The following is a 22,888-nucleotide window of genomic DNA, read 5'->3' as shown; positions in this document are numbered from 1 at the left end:
TATGTGTCGGTACTAACTAGGTAGAAGTAATAAAATATATGACGTAATAATCCTATATGACAGTACCAATATAAATGCTAATAAAAAGGTAAACGCCATAAAATATTATATCGTCAACCGTTTGCAGTTGGCACACATTGCAAATAAAATTCGACAAAAAAGTTGGGCTACCACACGAAGGGTTCCGTATGAGACGCCTGGTGACAGATAGACAGAAAAAGTACTAGCTAGTACTATATTTGAAATGAATGCAAGTTTCATTTCTATATCGAAGTTAGATAAAAAGTGTATGGGGCAGAAGCCCTAGATAAAGTATCTTTCGGCGACGACACTGCGGCGAAGCGTCGTAAAAATTTACTACGCCGCAAAATGCATCGTGGAAATTTCCGATGCGACGACGTTGGTTTAAGTTGATGAGCGTTTTATAACTTATCCTACAAGTCGTACCTGATGAAATGTTTGCGTTGCGACATCGCATCGCATATACGTGCGTTGTTTTTGCGATACGACGCCGCAACACAGTGATGTGGCCTGGCCCTTATGGGGTATAACATGCATTTCTAAATTTGTATGGATTTGACAGACTTCAATTGCGTGACACGTCATGAAAGTTACATTGAAATCTGTCAATTCCATATACATATAATTTACTATTTAGAAATGCATCGCACGGCAGCAACACGACGAGGCGAGGTGAGGCGTGGCGCCGCATAAATTTGTATGGATTTGACAGATTTGCAAGACGTCTCTCGCAATTGAGATCTGTCAATTCAGTATAAATTTAGAAAGCATCTATGCGTCGGTCTGAATTATTGTCCCTAAGTGGCATGGTGCTTGCGATACAAATCCCATACATTTTTGATTTCAAACATCGCCGTTGAAATTACTAAACGCCTTATTATCAATGTCTTATATTATTGTTCCTATTGTCTTTTAACGCGTTCTCGTTTCCTCCAAAAGCGCGTTTGGGTGCAGAACCCAAATAAAGTAATGCTCGTTTAACGCGTTTTTGGGTACGGAACCCTAAAATAGTAATTAATATATCGGAAGATATGACGATCCATCACGCCGCCAGATTGTGAACTGGCAGATAGTGGATACAATATTTTACAAAATGATATACGATACCAATGAAAAGCCCGTTGTAGCCTGAAATTATACCGACACACTGTCAATAGGGTCACATTTTAATACAGCCAATAAAGCGCTGAAGACTGAAGCCGTTTCAAAAAGACGTAAGCGGAAGAACCAGATAACTAACATTTTATAACATAAGGGTAATTACTCACTTGTACAATGTTTCTTTTTTGACAAACATTGTAACTTACCTAATTCATCATTTGGCTTATATATCTGGTTATACATAAAATCTACATTTTTTATTTCCAATAATTTTCCCGGCCCAAAAGCCTCCATGTATGCAAAAAACGGATTTTTTTAACGTTACTTACCTGGTTCTTCCACTCATGTCTATAATTATTATAACGTCGACAATTTTCGTTGTAGCAAAAATAAAGTGTGTAATACATTGTGCATCCTTATAATATTATTAAGCTCACTGTAACAGCAGTACTAAAAGTTTTATTTTATTACTTTTGCAGTATACACTAGAATTCAGTATACACATCCTAAAGTAATTATTACTTAGCTTTGTTACACTGTAGAGATGGGAAATTAATAATTATAATATGTATCAGAATCTAAGATTGCTCAACACTATTTGCACGTTTTCCATGCATAATTAGGGTGGGGCTAGGGATCGACGCGCTGCTGCGTTTTATACACTAACAGATTAAACCTATTTAAGTTTCTCATACTATTTCGTTCTGTTACAAAAATGTCCTAAATTCGAAACTGTTTATAGTTTAGGCTCAATTTATACCGCTGCGGGGTGGAACGAATACGACTTTGCAACGAAACTAAATATGGCATAATGATCTTTATATCAACAGTGTAACATACAGAGACTGACGCCTCCGTGGTCCAGTGGTTCAGAGCATGGCACTTGACTCGGAGGTCGTGGGTTCGATTCCCGCGTTGGAAACATATTATTTCCAAGTTTGGTTAAGACAATGCAGGCTGATCACCTGATTGTCTGACAAGTAAGATGATCCATGCGTCGGATGGGCATGTAAAAAGTCGGTCCTGCGCCTGATCTCTCGCCAGTCGGTCTTCCGTCCCACTGGGTTATGAGAGTAAAAGTAATAGAGTGCTTTTGTCTACTGCGCACACACTTGAGCACTTTAAAATTACTCCTGAGTAACTGAACTGGTTTCAATGAAACCGGCCACCGTCACCGAAACCGGTGTGGGAGTTATTATTATTATTATAACATACAGAGCCAAAAAATTGGACACACTTCTTCCGCGGAATTCTCGAGAATTCGTCGGTGCCTCTGTGGAATCCGCGGGAAGTGGCACGAACCAGTCAAGAAGATATAGACTAAACAATGGAATGTCCTATGACGCGTCTTGGGGCGAAATTTACGCTTCCATTTCACGCCGGTGTAAATTGAGCGATAGGCTATAATATTCGGAAAGTTACAAATGGCCATGTATGTAGATATGGGTGTATGTAGGCGCGGGTCATCAGTTACCACAAGCTGGCGCGCTGCCAACCGCGAGGTTGAAGGTGCGTCTTTTAGTTCAATATTCAGTTAAACTATCATTGAGATTCGATCGAATGACGAATCTAAATATAATTATATAACGGAGTTTTCAGGAATTCCTCTGCTTGTGATGGTTTTAACCGTTTCCGCAACTTTGCCATGGGAGGGGAGTGGGACTTTTAGTGAGTAGACCCTACTGGGGAGGCCCACTTGCCCCGGCCGATGTCCCCAATCTGCTACAAACTGCCAGGGACATATCTCCACAAAAAAGTTGTCGCTCTCATAGTCGCATAGCTTACTTTAATATGTTCACAATTTTGTAGTGAGACGTCTTAAGCGGCGTTTGCTTTATTTGGATGGGTGAAAAACGTTGAACTTTTGTTACGGTAACTTCATAAAGTTAATATATTCCGCTAGGTATATTAACTTTATGGGTAACTTGAACAAAAGGAACGTGTTCGATTTGAAGGTCCACACAACCGCTTAGGTTTTAAAGACTTACTTCAAAATGACCCACATAGATCACAACAGCACTTTAGATAAATATATTATATCTAAAAAGTTTTCATATGGAGCTAGGAACACTTATATCTAGTTCTAATGACTCACTTCAAACTTAACTAAACTAAATAAAGAAATCAATGGTCTCGCCTCCGGCCTTGAGACCGCAACCCACGTGACAGGGGTATGACACGGGCCGCGGGCAGTGACATGTCATGACATATTGACACTGGCGGTGACATGACGACTGTCGACATCGACATGTGGGTAAACACCGAAATAAACATTTGTAAGACAATCTCGTACAAATATGAGTTAATTCGTGATGATTGTATTGTGTATCCAAACTATTCATATTATAATCTATACTAATATCATAAATGCAAAAGGTTGTCTGTTTGTAGGTAACAAAACTAAACCGCTAAAACTATTTAACGTTACACACACAGCACAGCAGTAATATAACGTTATAAAACATTGTGTCACGATAACATTTTATAACATCGTGTAACATACGCTTTTTTTATGAAATACTATATAATAATAATATGGGGGCAAACGAGCAAACGGGTCACCTGATGGAAAACAACTACCGTCGCCCATGGACACTCGCAGCATCAGAAGAGCTGCGGGTGCGTTGCCAGCCTTTTAAGAGGGAATAGGGTAATAGGGGAGGGTAGGGATGGAAAGGGAAGGGAATGGGGGAGGGTAGGGGATTGGGCCGCCGGTAAACTCACTCACTCGGCGAAACACAGCGCAAGCGCTGTTTCACGCCGGTTTTCATACATGCTACAAAATGTCAAGAAATAAAAGTCTATCTTCTATCTATATATATAAAACTCAAAGGTGACTGACTGATTGACATAGTGATCTATCAACGCACAGCCCAAACTACTAAACGGATTGGGCTGAAATTTGGCATGCAGATAGATGTTATGACGTAGGCATCCGCTAAGAAAGGATTTTGATAAATTCCAACCCCAAGGGGTTCAAATAGGGGATGAAAGTTTGTATATAATAATACTTCTTAGCGAAGGCGCGGGCAAAAGCTCGTTTACATATAAACAAAAATTACTATGTTAAAACACAAATCAATAGGTGTGTTAGTTTTTCCGTAAAGTTTGTATATAATAATACTTCTTAACGCGAGCGAAGCCGCGGGCAAATGCTCGTTTTGTTATAATTTGTTAAAAAAGTTGGACGAAAATATTATCTAACGTTTTATAACTGCTGTCTGGGAGCACCTTTTGATGAAATTGGTATGAAGATAGTTTCAGTTCCGGGAAAGGACATGGCATACTTTGATCCCGGAAAAATGTACGGTTCCCGCGCAATAAACGAGTTTTGACGCAACAGAATTGCGGGCGTCATCTAGTCAGATATATATAGCGAGTATCTGTTTAAATAGGTTTAATAAAATTCGGTATAGACGTACTTTGAGTTACGATAAAGAACCGGGTTATAGTCATCATCACTGCGGAATGTACGGTTTCCGCGTAATAAACCAAGTTGCGTTTATTAATTTAGAACAATAAAAAATCACTTTAAACAAAATATTTTGAACTTCAGAGCGTTCATGTGTATCGGCCCTAAACAGCCGCTACGGATTCGTAGCACCGCTACAATCTCGTAGCACTCTGCTACGAACATGCTAGCTCTTGAATTTTTACTGTCCCGGCAAACGTTTCTTTGCCATATAAAGTATTTCGCCCGTATTATTTTATTGAAGTGACTAAATAAGTATGTCACCATGACAACGTCCATCGCTATCCCGTCAGTCTCGAGTTGTAATAATTTGCTATTATTCATTGAACAAATGCACTTATCAATATAAAAAGTACCCAGTAGCCGATTCTCAGACCCACTGAATATGCATATAAAATTTGGTTAAAATTAGTAAAGCCGTTTTGGAGGAGTACGGTGACTAACATTGTGACACGAAAATTTTATATATTAGATTAATAAAAATGTTCTTACTCTTATTTTACAAGGTGGTCGTTGCACAAGAATAAAACATTTTTATAATTTATTTAAAAAAGTAGGTGCTGTTGGGAGTTTGGACATAAGTTACTAAGTATACTTTAATTGTTTTTATTTAAAAAATTATCAGAAAGTGTTGGGCGTATTAGTGCTTTTGTACAAACGTGAAGATTTTTTAAATAAGAAAACTAATGCCTGTTTTCACCAGCGGTCTCCTATAATCCTGCCCAGGGGTTTCGTAGAAAGCGTCAAAATTGACCTAACAGGCAGGTCAGAATTACGCACTCCCATAATCAGGGCGAGTGGAGCGAGCCCTAGAAATATATCCCACAACCTTTACATTTTGTGGTACACTTTACGAAAAAACTAATACGCCTATTGATTTGTACTTTAACATAGTATTTTTTATTTAAATGTAGATGAGTTATCATCAGTCAGTGAAGGTTGTGACGACACGAACCCTCAAAAAGCTCGGTTTTTATCCAGTTAATTAATAATATTAGTATGGAAATAATATGATAGTGCTAATGTATTTACAGAACACAAACATGCAGTAAGGCGACACGCACTGTTCTCCCTGCGGCCATATTGAATTGATATATCAAATATATCGGGACGAGTCATAGGGGACCTCAGAACAGTAGGGGACAGATATTATATTGAATGCACATCAAACACACCATGTCAACAAATCTCAGTTATGGCTCGTTTACACATATAAATTGATAAGTAGTCAACTAAATTTTAACTTATGACTTTATACTTACTTAACTAAATTTGAACTTGCTACTAAATTTTGTGTTTACATGCAATTAATAACTTCAAATTAAGTTAAAATGTAGTTATCTGCTTATCAATTTATACGTGTAAACCAGCCATTAGGGTCCAACGCACCACGCGTTGTAACACCACAATAGACAGAACCAACCAGTAGTTGTACTATTGCCAGTACTGTGCCAGTAGGCCGACTTGAAACAAGCTAACAAATCGGCGCGTTGTATACAATGAATGGCTCAGCAACGCATTAAGTGTCTAAACACACTAGGCCGAAAATACGCGGCCGATGTTCGGCATGATTAGCAATGCGCTACGCGACATAATTTTGGCATGGTGTGTCTACATGGCCGTCGTAATCTTGCCGAACTTCGGTCGCGTATCTTCGGCATGGTGTGTTTAGACACTTAGGGTTGATTCAGACCGCAACGTGACGAGGCGAGGCGAGGCACGGCGCGGCATAAATTTGTATGAATTTAACAGATTTCAATTCCGGGGGACGTCTTGCGAATCTGTCAAATCCATATAAATTTAGAAATGCATCTACGTTGCGGTCTGAATTGACCCTTTGACATACTTTAATTGCGTGAGACGCCATGCAAGTGACACTGACCGGCCTTTTAAGAGGGAATAGGGTAATAGGGGAGAGTAGGGAAGGGAAGGGAAGGGAATAGTTGAGGGTAGGGAAGGAAATAGGGTAGGGGTTAGGGGATTGGTCCTCCGGTAAACTCACTCACTCGGCGAAACACAGCGCAAGCGCTGTTTTCTGTGCGAACGTGGTATTTATCCGGTCGAGCCGGCCCATTCGTGCCGAAGCATGGCTCTCCCACGGTTCAAACCAATTTACTATTAAATGATTAGAAAATGAATTTGGTGGACTCCACAGTATTCTTAGGCATTACATTAGACAGTAAATTACAGTGGGGTCCTCATATTGCTAATCTTGCAGGTAAGCTCAGTTCTGCGGCATGTGCAGTTAGAAAAATTAGAAAAACGTTTGTGTGCCAAAGCCTACTATACGGTCAACGATTTCCTAAACGATAGCACATCTTGGGAGTAGGATGGCTGCTTGCAAGGCTGCTTCTACATTTATTTATTATATGTGACTTACAATTGTGTATTCATATTGTATAGATTAAGTTATATACATTGTAAATTTTATTTTTTTAAAAAGACAAATTTTTCACTTTTTTACTAAAAAGTGGCCCCGTGCGAGTTTCTTACGCCGGTTCTTTTCGCCGGGTTAGTTCCCGAACCGGTGGTAGGCAACATGTAGTTCAACGTTCTGAAAATAGTTGATTCAAATTTATTTAGAAATAAAACAATTTTTATTTTATTTTTTATTTTATCTCTGGTTTTGCCCTACTAAAGATAGGAATAACTCACATTAGACATTGTCAATTGTGAGCTATTCCTATCTCTAGTAGGGCAAAACCAGAGATAGATCAAATATTGGGAACGGCCGTTATAGTTCGGCCGTTCAGAGAATGCGTTCCTGACACGTCGCGATTAAACTGACAACGTAACTTTGTAATGGCGTTACAGATACGATAAAAATATTTTTGCTGGTTGTTTACCGTTTTAACAATTGATGAGCATTAAAACAACATTATTATATCAATAATCAATGAATGTTATAATTTTGTGCCTAACTGAGTGTCAAATAACTTGGTAAACAATATTTTTCTAAATCTATACTGCGCCAGAGTAGACAAAATTATAGAGTATACCGACTTAGAACTGAGGTTCAAATTTTTAAGTTTGACGTATTATGACAAAAGTCGTCGCTAGGGTCGTTACCTACAAATTTAGTTGTTGTTTATATTTTGGCACGTGCAAAGAAAACTGTCAAAATTCAATTTCATAATCTTCATTTTAAAAATAAATTATATCAGCCAGCGCGCCAGCCCTTAACTTATCCTGGCGAAACCCGAAAGAAATGACAGGTTTTAATACACGTCCGTCTCTTAGCAGTCGAAGTACTGGTAGTTATGTCTATTGTGACTGCGCCATTACAAGGTTATGTCAGCGCTTTAGATTTGTAAAATAGTGCTGTGCTAACAATAACAGGCAATAATAGTATCGTAATCTGTTCTTATACAGTTATACTTTATAAAATAATACGTTTTGTTTTTCTTTTTAAGAATTTGAAAATAATGGACTATAAGATAACTTTTATGAAATATAAAAATAAAACTACGACGAAAACGACGAAAACAGTCGTCTGTTGTCGTTTCGTACGCATAGATCACGTTCTTCAAGTGTTTCGATCTGTTTTTATTTGATTACCCGGCTTTTGTTTAATGGACTGTTTCTGCTTTTCAAACTGACATCGGTGCTAAATCGGACTTCGATTGTGTTGTGTATTACGTTCTTTTTACTTTTGGTGCATAATAATGCCTAAACGTGGACAAACATTGAAAAGTGGAGCCAGTGAGTTAATCATCAAGCTGCAAGATTACTCTGAGAGGGAGCGGCAAAATTGCGGACCCCTGGTACCTTGGAGTTAGCAAACGAACGATAACAAATATTAATAAAGAAAAGTTCGGCTCTACTGGCACGGAAGATAATATTTTACGTACTCCGAAGAAGAAACGTAGAACTAAACCCGTGACAGATATTGACACCTTTGACGCCGCGCCGATGCAATCAGAAATCATATATATGGTTACTATTCCAGAAATAAATATCTCAACAGGAAGAAGCTTTTGGCATCGTTAAGAGAAGCTGGACTGTTTAGCGGGGGTAAAACTGCTTTAACCAAAATCTTAAAAGATATTGGTTTTTCGTATAAAAAACAGATAAAAGAAAAATTTTATTAGAACGATACGACATAATCGTTAAATAACTAAAATATAAATTTTAAATGATTCCGCCAATTTAAAACGAAAATAATCTTAAAAATAATGCGGCGGTTCATTTTGGAGGAACGGTAACGAACTCAGTGTTATGTTGTGCCCATCACTAGTCGTGACTAACTGATAGGTGTCAGGAACGCATTCTCTGAACGTTTTACGGCCGTACCCAATATTTGATCTATCTCTGGTTTTGCCCTACTAGAGATAGGAATAGCTCACAATTGACATAAATTATATGGCTCTAATGTCTAATGTGAGCTATTCCTATCTCTAGTAGGGCAAAACCAGAGATAGATCAAATATTGGCAACGGCCGTTAGTCAACCTACTCCTTCAAACAGGTAAACGTTTGTCATTTCTAATTTTGCTGTATAATTTTCAAAATATGCAAGTCATGATCGGTATTATCCAATTCTATTCAACGCGTTTCAGTGGCCAGTAAAACTTTTAACTTCCATTTCGAGTTTATAGGTTATAATTCAAGTTTTTAGCGATTCTCAAAGACTAAAGGCCGCAATAAAATGGCACAATAAACCGCTGAGACCCCATAAATGTTGACATCAAAATCCGTATAAAAGATGTTTTGTGCCAGTACAGTTCCCGCGGGAGAGCATTCAGGCCGGTCGCGTTAACGTCGCATAAATGTAAAATGTGCGACACGAATAGGCCGGCCCGACCGGATTACCGCAGTATTAAGATAAATGGTATGTAACAATTGACTGATAGGATTTTACGGACTTACAAAGCTGATGATACTGTTTAGTAAGAGAAATTTAACTGCTTGTGACGTACCTTAACTTTGCTATACTTTCAAGCATTTTTGCCATAGCCGAATTTATATTTTTTACCAGATGAGGCCACTTTATTAACGTAATCTGTAGGACCTGTATGGACGCTGCCCCCCTAGGACACTGCCGCCTCTAGGCCGTAGCCTATAACGGCCTATTTATTAATCCGGTGCTGATTTACGCGTCGCGTCACAGTGTAACTATCAAGTCGAATTGTGTAAGCAGGTCACGGCATGTTTTTTCTGTCACAGTAAAATGGTATGAAAACGTACCCAAACTCTTTTAGTTTCCCCGAAACATAGTATCTTTTTGATGGAAACAGAAAGCCGTAAGCTTTCCGTTTCCATCAAAAAGGACATTGTCCAAAGCTTAGCCTGCGTTTCCACCAGAGATGTGACATCGCTCAGCGCGGCGATGCTATTAGATCCTAAAAACTCATTCCTCGCAACACATCTCTAGTGAAAACGCAGCCTTACCGTTGCCGTTACAAAAAACAAAATTCACAGTTATTAGGGTTAATTCAAACCGCAGCGCGACGCGTAGATGTATTTTTAAATTTGTATGGATTTGACAGATTTGCAAGAAGTCTCACGCAATTCAAATCTGTCAATTCAGTACATTAGAAATGCAACTTTGCGTCGCTTTGCAGTCTGAATTGATCCTTAGTCTATCCCCAGCATTAAAACAATATTCTCTCTGTTAGTCTGCCCTTCAAGGAAACAGAATCTCGCTGTAGCCGGAAGTCACGCGACCGGAAGTACGCTACATTAGTCCAGAGTTCGATGCTCGGACAACTCCAGGTTTTAACGGCAGACTATATTTTTCATTTCAAGATAAAAGTGTAATATTTAAGCGATACTAAGATAGATGGGAAGAAATTAATTGTTGTATCGTGCCACATCAAACAGAAAAAGATAATAACTATACTTAATAATAAAAATAAAGTTAGAACGTATATTAAAAAAAGAAAAAAGTTTATTGGGTAAGAGCTACAAAAACGATTTAAATATAACAAACAATCATCATCATCATATCAGCCTCTATTCGTCCACTGCTGGACATAGGCCTTTCTTAATGAACGCCATAACGAACAATAATTACACGGAATTAGCGCCTACACAACATAAATAACACAATATTTTTTTATTTTTTTTATTAAATAAGGGGGCAAACGAGCAAACGGGTCACCTGATGGTAAGCAACTTCCGTCGCCCATGGACACTCGCAACATCAGAAGAGCTGCAGGTATGTTGCCGGCCTTTTAAGATACGAGATACGCTCGTTTCCTGAAGGTTTGCAGGTCGTATCGGTCCGGAAATACTGCTGGTGACAGTTCATTCCAGAGTTAGTATTTGGTTACGAATAGTAGTATTTTCAAAATTATTTGTCCATTTGGATGACCACTATTTAAGTAAGTATCTATTTTGTCTCATTCCTATTAAAATTGGGATACACCATGCGTGCAGGCGAAATCGTGAACAATATTTATATCTTAAAAAACTAGATAGACTTAAAAAAGAAGAAAAGAAGAGAACTTAAGAGTAATTGGTGGTTAGTAAATGGGCCAGCTTAAAGAATTTAAGAACGTTGTTTCTTCATGAGATGAATTTTAAGTGCTACTTAAGCATTCCCTGGCACAACCACAAATAGTATTTTGTGGCTTCATTTAATCTGTAAGTCATAAAGTCTGTAAGACTATTTAATGGTAAAAATGTACGTCCCCGTGGTCAAGTCGTTTAAAAAGTGGCTCTTGACTCGAAGATCGTGTTCCCAAGTCTGGTTGGAAGGCTGCTCACCTGATTGTCTGTAATGCTCGGGCCACACTAACGAGAAACGCCGTTAATTATCGCGTTAATTCTAAAACATGTTATAGCATTATCGCCTTTACATGCCACTAATTAAAGACGATAATGCTTTAACAAGTTTTAGCATTATCGCGATAATTAACGGCATTTCTCGTTAGTGTGGCCCGAGCATAAAGAGGGCTATTCTATGCTAGTGGCATGGAAAAATCTCGCCTTGATCTATCGTTATGGAAGTGAAGGAAAAGAGAGCGCTCTTGACTGCGTACAAACTTAGGCATAATCACTCTGGCGTAGCTGGCCGGGTTTCAATTAAACCGGCCACCGTCACTGAAACCGTTAGGGAGAAAGTGAGGTTTTTCAATAAAAATGCTTAAAAGTAGACAGGAAGTCCCATTTTATGTTACCATCTTAATCAAAATATTTTAACAACAAAGAAAAGGAACCCTTGTATAAAGATAAAAGTTTTTAAAATCAAAGTGTTAAGACAAAAATTACGACTTAGCGAGTTGTAAAGTGGCACGTTTTTAATTGCAAAGTTCTAAAGTGGCGGGCCGGTCCCTGTAATTTCTTAACACAACTTTTGCACCTTCACTTTGTCACTTTAAAATTAAAATTTTAATAAAAGGGGGGACATGCGACTACCTCGATTCTATTTAATGTAATGTAGCTTCATTCCTCATTCGATCGAGTTTATTATCTATCAAACTAGAAAATCTTATTCTCATAAAATGTTACACCATTGATTTTTGAGAACATTATTTTTGGGTTTAATGCTACACCGAGAATATCGAACATTTCTTGAAAGAAGTTGCATTTGGGTTTTTACCTTCGTAATAATAATTGTCCAATCGCCAAATCGCACTCTTGCAATTTTCAACATTAACCCATCAATCCCCAAGCGGCACCCGGTTATAACAATTGAATCTATTGTGTCTGCGATTCCCACGATCGAGGTATTAAAAATAAAGCATCGCCGCACGCGTTTTAGTGACCCTGACCCTTACATACTCGTACATTACGTCCAATAAGCACGCACACGGTTATAGACCTCATGATTAATCACATGAGCTTATAAAAAGTCCAGGAGTAGTTCCACCTTGGCAGCCATTTATTTCACGGTCAGCACTGACAGAGCTGACAGCGGGAGAACTGACTTTAATATATGACTGCCCGCCATTTCACAACTAATGGATTTTTCCGCAAATATAAGACTGACAAGTGGATGTAGAGAGAAATAGTTATTTTTTCAAGGTTGAAAGATATCGAGCAAAAATTGTAAAAGTGGTAGATTTGTGTACATGATAACTAGCTGACCCGGCAATTATTTCTAGTATCGAAGTGTTAACTTTGTTAACCTATTTAGAAATAAATATTCTGATTTTGATTTTGATATAAAAAGTAGATAAAAATCTATTCTCTGGCCTAACGAATGTACATACAAAATTTCATTAAAATCGATTAAGCCGTTTTGAAGGAGTTCGAGCACAAACACTGTGACACGAGAATTTTTTTCAGTATTCAAACTAATAGTTATCGAAAAATGCACCCAAATTTTAAACAACTGCAATTTAGTTATTCACCAAAATGTTTTGAATTTATCAAAGCATCAATTCTAATGCTCGCGCATATATTTCTGGAAAAGCATTAATCTGTATAATAACATTATTTTTCTAATTGTGACTTTATGATTGAATAATTAAATTGTTGGAAATACTATCATTTATGTTACTGTTCCATACAGGGTGTAACAAAACTAAGTGATAATACTTTAGGGTGTGTATAACTGTGTATGTTAACTAAGTGATAGGTAATACTTTATGGTGTATATGTTTTAATAGAGTTCACTGTGAAAGTAGCAGCGCTGAAAGATTTACCTTTATTTTAATTACTAAAATATATGACGACGCCGTTGTCCAGATTCCGTTCGTTCATCGCAAGGGAACCGCGCATTAATTATTCGCATATTCCACATACCTAACATCTAGAAGTCAAATTATATATTAATAACTTTTGGATAATTATTGTAATAGAAGGAGACTATGAAAGTTCTCGTTTGTATTAAATAAATCGTCTTTTGTTACAGTGACCCTCTCACAAGGAATCCTGGTGAACCGCACAGCTGATTATGGTACAGAACCCATCATGATCGACAGAACGAACCGAAGCCTGTCGAGGACCAATAGCATAGGACTAGATATAGTATATAGCAATTTCCTTGTACATAAGAGATATATAAACAGCCTCAGGGAGGCGGAAATAGAGAGATTAGGAGAGGAGAGATTAGAGGAAGAGAGTTTGAGGAGGGTGAAGAGGGCGGAGGAGGAGCAGGATCCTCGCTGCGAGAAGTTCATGTGGGAGAGCAAGGATCAGACTTACATTATGCATCCGCACAACAAGGACACCGGCAGCACCAACTATTACAGTGGCATAAGCTGTGTCACTGTTATTAATGGTAAGTTTTTTTTTTTTACTTTTATCGCGGGACGTGAGAGCCGCAACTGAATCAAGAAATTCCGTAACGAAAAAAAGTAACACGACCCACTCCCGGTCGGCGCGGCGTTGCCAGACTTCAGCGTGTGTGTACGACTGGACGTACACGAATTTTAATTGCATGAGATAATTAAAAATGTTATGCATTAGCTTTACCGCGGCGGACCCTAAGTGCCACATGTATTTTTTAAAGTACTTTAGATGTTGCTAACGATGTGGGCGAATAAGATAAAAAGTCGTTCCTCGTGATCTACTCTATATCTGTTTAAAATGTCATTAAATTCGGCCAATAACATTGGTGAAAACCAACAAACAAATTTTTACTGTATTATTAATAGTAATGCGTACATTAGAATATTTTATACCCATTTAATCAAGGAAAGATTCTACTTTTTAACCAGGCAAAATGCACGGCTCTTTTCCTGGTTAGAATTTTGCTTCAGAACCTACGAATAATAAAAACTAAGGAATCGTAACTCCCATACTATTACCGTTTTAAATTTGGTTCCTTTTGATCTGTCATATAACGTCAGCCTAGTACCGCTCAAGGTCACCTAAATATTGCAAATGTATTGAAATGTGTACCTAAGGTACACTTTTTTGACAAGTATTGTGGAGCATGTTTTTTGACGGAGTTACTTTTCCTTAGTTTTTGTTATTCGTAGTTCAGAACACACAAAATCACAAACAATACGTCGTAAAATATACAATGGACAATGTAATTTATACACGTGTTTCCACGAAATGAGGATACAGTTATTTTCTCCCTTTTGTTCGGAGGCTGACATGGGCCATATTTCGCTTACAGTCATCAAAGGAAGCGAATTGATATCAACTTTAATTACTGCACGGTCCAATACGTTTTGAAAATTAATACATTTTACCGAATGGAATGTGTGTTGGAAAATACTGAAATATAATGGCATAAAGGCGTTTGACTGCGGCGTTCGGCAGTTCACGGTTTTAATTAAATCCATATCCATACTCACATCTTATCATAAATGTGAAAGTGTGTCTGTTTGTCTGTCTGTTCACGCCATAAAGTTAATATACCTAGCGGAATAGAGAAACAAAGGCCTGAGCAAGCGAGATGTCACTATCAGTAACACTGCGTGGTAAAAAAAACGTGTGATACATGACAGCAGAACTCTTTTTTACGTCCAGTCGGCACGTTGATAATTTAATCTCTTAGAAAGATGCTTGTGTAAGTGTATACGTCACGTATACGTACACATACATTTATTTTTACACAGACGTAAATCAATTTCGGTTTCGTTTGACAGCTCGAGATTGTTGCTCTATTCCGCTAGGTGTATTAACTAGGTTCACGCCCAAACTGCTGCGCCGATTTGACTGAAAGATATGGAGATACTTTGAGTTCCGGGAAAAGACATAGGATACATTTTTATCCCGGAAAAATGTGCGGTTCCCGCGCGATAAACGACTTTTAACGCAACAGAGTTGCGGGCGTCATCTAGTTATTTATTAATATAGTTTGGTCACCGAATATGTAGATTCCGTCATTGATTTGTGGCTAGTTGTCTCTTTTATATCCGAATCGGTCTAGCTATTCTATCGCATATTTTATAGAAACTAGCTGTCCCGGTGAACTTCGTGTCACTTTAAAACCTTCCCTGGACTTCTACGAATATTTTAAGACTAAAATCAGCCCAATCCGTCCTGCCGTTTTCGAGTTTTAGCGCGACTAACCCATTTTAAAATCCATTTTTATATATATAGATGGGAATAGAATCAGAAACAAGATAGCTACGGCTTTTGTTGTAGATAGACTAGAGTCATAATCCTACATCGGAGTTTCCTAAGAGCGGCGGCATATAAACGACAGCTGAAACCAACCAATAGGGCTTCAACCTGACCACTGGCGTAACTATAGGGTGGCAGGGCAGGCAAAATGTCACGGGCCCCCAAAAGGGCCCCGGCCTAAGAGGCGAGGTGAGGTCAGTAATTTTATAAACATTGTTTTATTATTAATGTGACGATTTTTACTGATAGGGCCCCATCAATTTGCCACGGGCCCATCAACCTGACCAAGTGTACCACATCGCTCGGTTGATGAACTTCCTTATTGGCGACCTCGCGTAATCCTATACACTGTATTAAAATATTTTTGAGCGAGCGAAGGAGATGTAGGCGTAGTTTCGTTACGCCGATACAGAGGCGTCGCTTAGACCGGTATATGTGTCATAAATGTTTTATTTGGTGCTTTCATTACTTAAAACCCGACCCCAACCACCGACGGACCCCCAAATACCATTACTTAAGCCCATAAAAGGTTTGACGACGCCAAATAAACGTATTCCTGTAAAGGTTTACGGCCGTAAATCTGTCCTTCAATAAAACTGTAATTTGTGATTTAAATTACACCGAGCTTATCTCTCACGAAGCCGCCTACACGACAAAATATCGATACGCTTGTGAATTTGTAACAAGCACGAGGCTTACAGAATAAACTGACGTTTCAAGTATAAACTTTACTCAGTTGACGTCAAAGTCTCAAGGAACGCCATGGTATTAGCAGAGTAAACAAATAACGAGTAGGCCGACTCAGAAGAGATCTCGTTTATACGTTTAACGTACGGTAGTATATATGTCATAATATCGGCCCGCGCGCGCCGCGCCGTACTAATGCGTTTAGCATCGTGAAACAATAATATCGAAAGTGACACTCGTGCCCAACTCGCGTAGATACGATTATTTGTTTGAAGTCGATGTACTCCTTAGTTTTGTCTACTCTGGTATTAGGATAAATAATGGAACCCTACGCCGTGAACTGCCCCCCTAGAATGGAATGGAATGGAATAGAATAGAATAGAATAGAATAGAATAGAATAGAATAGAATAGAATAGAATAGAATAGAATAGAATAGAATAGAATAGAATAGAATAGAATAGAATAGAATAGAATAGAATAGAATAGAATAGAATAGAATAGAATAGAATAGAATAGAATAGAATAGAATAGAATAGAATAGAATAGAATAGAATAGAATAGAATAGAATAGAATAGAATAGAATAGAATAGAATAGAATAGAATAGAATAGAATAGAATAGAATAGAATAGAATAGAATAGAATAGAATAGAATAGAATAGAATAGAATAGAATAGAATAGAATAGAATACGTTTATTTTTTTCAACACAACATATAATACAGAATAGAAAATAAAAAGTAAAAAGGAGTTAAGCTATGAACAATTATAATTATAGGTATATGTTATGTGATGTCAAAAATTGGCCCCAGCTCAGCTATACGCAGCAAGCAAGCCCGCTGCACTGGTATTCTGCAGGGGCCAAAGAGTGACTTCACAACATAACATGCAGGGATAAACAATAAATAATAATGACTACAACAGCTACAACGGTAAAAATAATAGACAGAAAAAAGAAAAAACAAAGAAATAACTAATTATTTACTTACTATAAATAAAGATAAGTGACAGGTGTACAAGCATAGGAACTAAGATTATTGCCAATTAAAATACAAAAGAAAAAAAAAATAGTTTGACAATGGTTTGACAACAAAGGCATAATATAAATATAATCTATGGTGGGAAAATAATTTTATCGATTGTGACGTGGGTTATAATTTGTTATTTTAAATCTAGTTTGGTCTAATATTAACTATTTACAACACAAGAATGAGAAATTGAAACAATAATGGAATACTAGACAAAGTATATTTCGTTAAAAACGATGACGTAATTCTTTATCAAAATGTATGCGGTTTGACATAAGTCATCACTAATAATAATTATTACTTAATGACATTTCGCTTGCGAAGACTAATGTCAAATTCCATACATTTTGCTAACGAATTTCGTAATCGTTTTTAACGAAAGAAACTTTGGCTACGGCCTCAGCTTTTTGCATCACAATCATCAAATGCAAAACGATAAGAGTAAAAGCGATAGATATACCTTGTGAAGGATACACAGAAACAATTTTTGTCTTTTCTAAGACTTTCTAAGCTCAAAACAGTTCAATGTCATAAATAAAATTATTTACTTAAACTGTGTTGCAGGTAGTCATTATTTCTAAGATAATCGACAGCTATTTGAATCTAAATCTTAAAGAATGCGGTCCCGTGCGAGTTTCTTATGCTGTTTTTTCTCAGGCTAGTTCCCTAAACGCTTCTGCGTTTCAGTGATGCGATGAACTACAAAAAAATATCCACAGCCGAATATATAACCTCCTCCTTTTTGGAAGTGGGATAAAAATGAGTCTTGTCGCGATGTAACGATGTAAACTGACCCTAAACTGTCTCGGCGTGCGAGTTATTATTAATGTATGAACGATGCTTTCGATCTATTTTATTATTCTCTTTATTTATATAAAGGGTTAAATATGGATTTCACAAAACAAACACTTTGATCCCTTAAAGGGGTGTAATCGAAAAGCAAAAATATTTTACTGGCCTTTATTTATTTTATATATTTCACAACTCCAGTTCTCGTTATTCGTGAGAAATGTCTATTTTATAGTATACTGTTATATATAGTAAGAGATAGAGATAATATATACAACTATAGACCGCAACTTTCTTGGGTAGTAGTTTATCACGCGGGACCGGTTCCATTTTCCTCTATAAAAACTATTGAGTGTCCTTCCTTATGATTCAATGAATCTTTGTACCAAAGTTCATCAAAATCATTTTAATTGTTTAAGCGTGAAAGGCAGACAAACGCACTTTCGCACTTATAATATCAGTATAAAAGAGTAAAGTAACAATACTAGGCGATTGGCGAGAACATCAAGACGCGGTAAAACTTTTAAGATATTTCACTCAGACCCTCAAATTTCCAACAATAGAGATAAAGAGTACAAATCTACTAGTACGATGCTTAAACTTAAGTACGCCGAGTGCCTAAAACTTCGACAACGCGCTCCAAGCTAAAATATACCTTAAACACGTATTATAGAGTTGAAATCTGAACAGTGTTGGATTGATGGATGGCTCTCGAATACCGACTTTGTAGCGCTAAAGTTTAAAATACGTAACCGGAGTCATAAGATTTTTGGGAACTGTCGCCGCTTGCGAGTCAAATATCAAATGTACATAATAAGTTTTAAACTCTGCAATAAAGCCTCCGCCGCCGTAAACAGTCTTTTTTGCGCCCTGTGCGAGCTTTTACAACTGCGCCCTTGCTTTTTTAGATATTATATTACCCAAAACAATGTATAGGTCTATTTTACTGTTGGAATCGTGCTCTAGGGGCACAGCGGGAACTATTATCGGGAGCAAACCGAAAAAATAATACTCCTGCCTGGTTTGGCCATTTTTGCCAGAGTCTACGCCCTGTGCCTGGGCACCGGTGGCACCGCCCCTATTTACGGCACTGAGTATAGATGTCAGATATACTTATACATAAGCAATATACTATCCTGGTCTTTCTATAATCTACAATTATTTACAATATTTAGTTCAGTTCGAATCATCTGTTGTTCGCTGTTATATCAAAGTAAAACGGCTTACTGAAAAGGACTCATCAAAGCAAAGTATTTGTGGTTAATATTATGGTTAATTATTCAACATGACAATATTTTGATATGATTATGGTTAATTATTCGAGCATATGCTTAGATGATGTTTGATAATGATAGTTTTCAGTCTATTTTACGTCGTGACTCGTGCACATATCCTAAGTTTTGAAATTCTGGTCTACACTCATATTACAAGGTGTAACAAAATTAAGTGATAATACTTTAGGGTGTGTAATGTGTATGTGTAGGGACACATGTAAGGGTACATACATGTGAAAGTAGCAGTGTTGAAAAGGCAAATTTTTGTCATTTATATAGGCAAGCTCCCCAGCGTCATAAGTTTAGGCATAAAAAGAAATAAATCTAACATCTGAATGTATTCTCGAATAATTAATTAATTAGCCATAATATAATCATATTTCGGTCAGTCATATTTCCATCGTGCCATTTATCCCATGCCATTAATGTCACGACTGTTGCAGGCGGCGAGGGTACGGTGGTGCAGCTGACATTCGTGGACATGTTCCACATCGAGTACCATCCTGACTGCGAGTACGACTTCCTCGAGGTAATATACCCATCTTTCCATTAAACCACGGGCAAATGGCCCACCACACATTGCCACCACGGCGACTCCTGTGTCGCCAGTATCGACAGTGGTAACCAACCACGAAAACCCTTTGACATGATCTCAGGGATGCCTGAGGGACAAGCTAAATCTATCTTGGGACCCGCAACGAAATTAATCAGAAGAAAGGTAGGAGGAGTAGGAGAAATCCAATTTCCCTCCCCAAGCAAAGCGGGGACCGCCTTTGCGTGACATTAATGTCCGAAAAAAGGGGGAAGCACCATAGGAAAATATTGAAATTAAAATATGCCTTCTTCATAAAATGACATTTGTTTATAATGACAAGCTTGTGTTGGATTGTTTCCAATCACTGATCTCCATTATATGTATAATGGAGGTCAGTGTTTCCAATAGTATTTATGACAAAAACGTTTGAATGCACGGAAAGAAAGCGCTACCTACGAGATTATCATAATATACGACTCCAGAAACACATCGGAGGCTGTTTAACTGTTTAACGTATCGGTTCTTATCTCATGCCAGAGATCACATTCCCAGAGTATCTCTTCATTAGGGGATTTGCTCAAGCAATGAAAAATGCTGTACCTATGCTAAGCCTGTTGGTGTTAGTTGTTACGTACTTACGTGCCTGGTACTCAAAATTCCCTGTTCATTTGATAAAGCACAACAATAACGCGGCATCATTTTGTGGAATGGGCTGATTCTTACCAGGCCATGAAGAATTCTAGCCATTGTCAATTTTGGCAAATTGCAATTGGGTTGCAGGGAGTGATTTCTTTAAAATGTTCTCCATTCTTTGTTCTTCTTTTCTTCTGGACTCCTTCATCATTATTGTTCTTCACCAGATCCGCGATGGAGAGAAGGGCTACGCGAACATCCTGGACAAAGTCTGCGGGGAGGCCTTCCCTCGTCAGATCACCACGTCGGGGCCCTACGTGTGGATGAAGTTCAAATCTGATGATACCATCGAGTACGAGGGATTCAGGATCAATATCCAGTTCATACCGACGTCTACTAGCAGTGAGTCCTCATATTTATCACTATACTAGCTGGCCCGGCAAACATTGTTTTGCCGTATAAATTATTTCTAGTTATCAATATACGAAGGAGATAAAAACCTATTCTCAGGCCTAATCAATGAACATACAAAATTTCATTCAAATCGGTTGAGCCGTTTCGGAAGAGTTCGCGCCCAAATGCTGTGACACGAGAATTTAATATATTTTTAGATTATACATTTTAAAATGTGTCTGTCGGTTATCTCTTCACGCCCAAACCGCTGAAGTGATTTTGCTGAAATTTGGTGTGGAGATACTCTGGGAAATGACATAGGATACTTTTTATCCTGGAAAACGTACATTTCCCGTGCGAAAAACAAATTTTGGCGCAACAGAGTTACGGGCGTCATCTAGTGTACTAATGATTGACTGTCTGTCTGTCTGTTTGTCTAAGTTTAGAATTCTTCCCGTTTAGGATGATTAGACCGAAAGACCGATTCTTCACGTGAAAAATAAAACATACAAATGTAATATTATAGTGGCGTAGTGTTTGTGATTTTTTCCTAAGTGTTTGGTCTGACTGTGTATAATATTATGTCTCCATTTTTTTTTAAATTCTTAACTAAGCTAATAAACTCAGTAAAAACTGTGGAAAATATGAATTTCTGTCTTAATAAGCTGAAACTTCTAGGCTTAAAGTAACATTAATTAATGTAAAAGCAAACAAATAAGTAAATACTACAAAAAATAAGTCAATATGTACATTACTACTTTTGTTGATAAAATAATACATTGTATGTTAAGCAAATTCTGATGAAACTACCCAGCAGTATTGAGGTTTTACTTCATGTTTAATATCCATGCTATTCAAATATTGACGAATATTTGGGATTCTCTTTCGACATTATATTTATATCAGCCATTTGATTATATTAATATTTATCTGGCATAAGAAATATTTTCAATGTTATATTTCCAAGAATCAATAAGAAAATACTCTTCAACGAACCTTTAAATAGTATACGGGTTAAGGCCATCCCCTGAGCAAACGACCTTGACCATACATTTGCCGCGTTTTCGAGATCGCACCAAAATCCTATTTTTTTCTTATCTTAGTTCAAAATTGACCTAAAAAAATTAAACGGCAAATATGTAGTTATTGAAATTGTCGATCTATTGGCGTGTGTTTTAAAATAAACGTAATTTGTAAGTACTATGGAGATGCTGAATGTATGCTTGAATTTAAATAAATTGGTATTACTTTGGAAGCTGATATCATGATATATAACTGAGAAAGGAATGTACATAATTATGCTAAAGATTATTGTCCTATTTTTTTTATTAAAATTTTGTAGCTTTCAAATTATGAGTTAATAATACTATAAAACGGTAAATTACGGCATATCCATAGGGGGAGCGCCTTAAGTCGATGTTTATTTTATACTACAAGGGGTTGTTAACTTTTGTTTCTCAAATTTTAATGAAAATTATGCCATAGCACATTTCTGGTCATAGCTATCTAAGATATCCTAAGACCTAGATAGATATAATGATCGGAACCAACTTAGAAAATCTTAGAACGCGACGTGTAGATGCATTTCTACTTTTGTATTCAGGATTTGACAGACAGTACTTTAAAAATACATCTACGCGTCGCTTTGTGGTCTGAATTGACCCGTAGACGACGATGATGTTGATAATGAAATACTTACTAATATTAATTATTTTTAATTATTTATAAACCTGTTTAGTTTCGGGAAAATACATAACATAGCTTTTATCTCGGAAAAATGTACGGTTTCTCGTTTCAAAAGTTACACTAGCACTTTTTACGTGGGAGAGCCATGCTTTGGCACGAATGGGCCGGCTCGACCGGAAAAATACCACGGGCTGATGAATAAATGAGTTTACCGGAGGCCCAATCCCCTACCATCTTCCCTTCCCTACCCTCCTCATAATTCTCTTCCTTACTTTTGCCTACCCTATTACCCTATTC

The 22,888-nt window shown here is 37.5% G+C and overlaps 1 protein-coding gene and 1 long non-coding RNA gene across 3 annotated transcripts in view; one reads left to right on the top strand and one right to left on the bottom strand.

Annotated features, from left to right (window-relative positions):
* The window catches only part of LOC121732480 (neuropilin and tolloid-like protein 1), a 206,930-nt gene that overhangs the window by 144,759 nt on the left and 39,283 nt on the right, over window positions 1-22,888 (top strand). For both annotated transcript variants that reach the window (XM_042122383.1, XM_042122373.1), the window contains 3 exons: window positions 13,397-13,765; window positions 19,788-19,873; window positions 20,740-20,914. In XM_042122383.1, the coding sequence (XP_041978317.1) occupies window positions 13,397-13,765; window positions 19,788-19,873; window positions 20,740-20,914 (630 nt within the window). The remainder of the gene's footprint in view (window positions 1-13,396; window positions 13,766-19,787; window positions 19,874-20,739; window positions 20,915-22,888) is intronic.
* Window positions 3,570-21,409, bottom strand: LOC121732697. Its single transcript, XR_006036424.1, has 3 exons — window positions 21,398-21,409; window positions 8,625-8,630; window positions 3,570-3,626 (listed from the first exon to the last, which is right to left on the bottom strand). It is a non-coding gene; the product is annotated as an uncharacterized LOC121732697 (long non-coding RNA).

The sequence above is a fragment of the Aricia agestis genome, chromosome 1 (assembly GCF_905147365.1).
Source record: "Aricia agestis chromosome 1, ilAriAges1.1, whole genome shotgun sequence".
Lineage (NCBI taxonomy): Eukaryota > Metazoa > Arthropoda > Insecta > Lepidoptera > Lycaenidae > Aricia > Aricia agestis.
The sequence above is the reverse complement of the archived record's forward strand: the minus strand, read 5'-3'. Positions and strand labels throughout refer to the sequence as shown.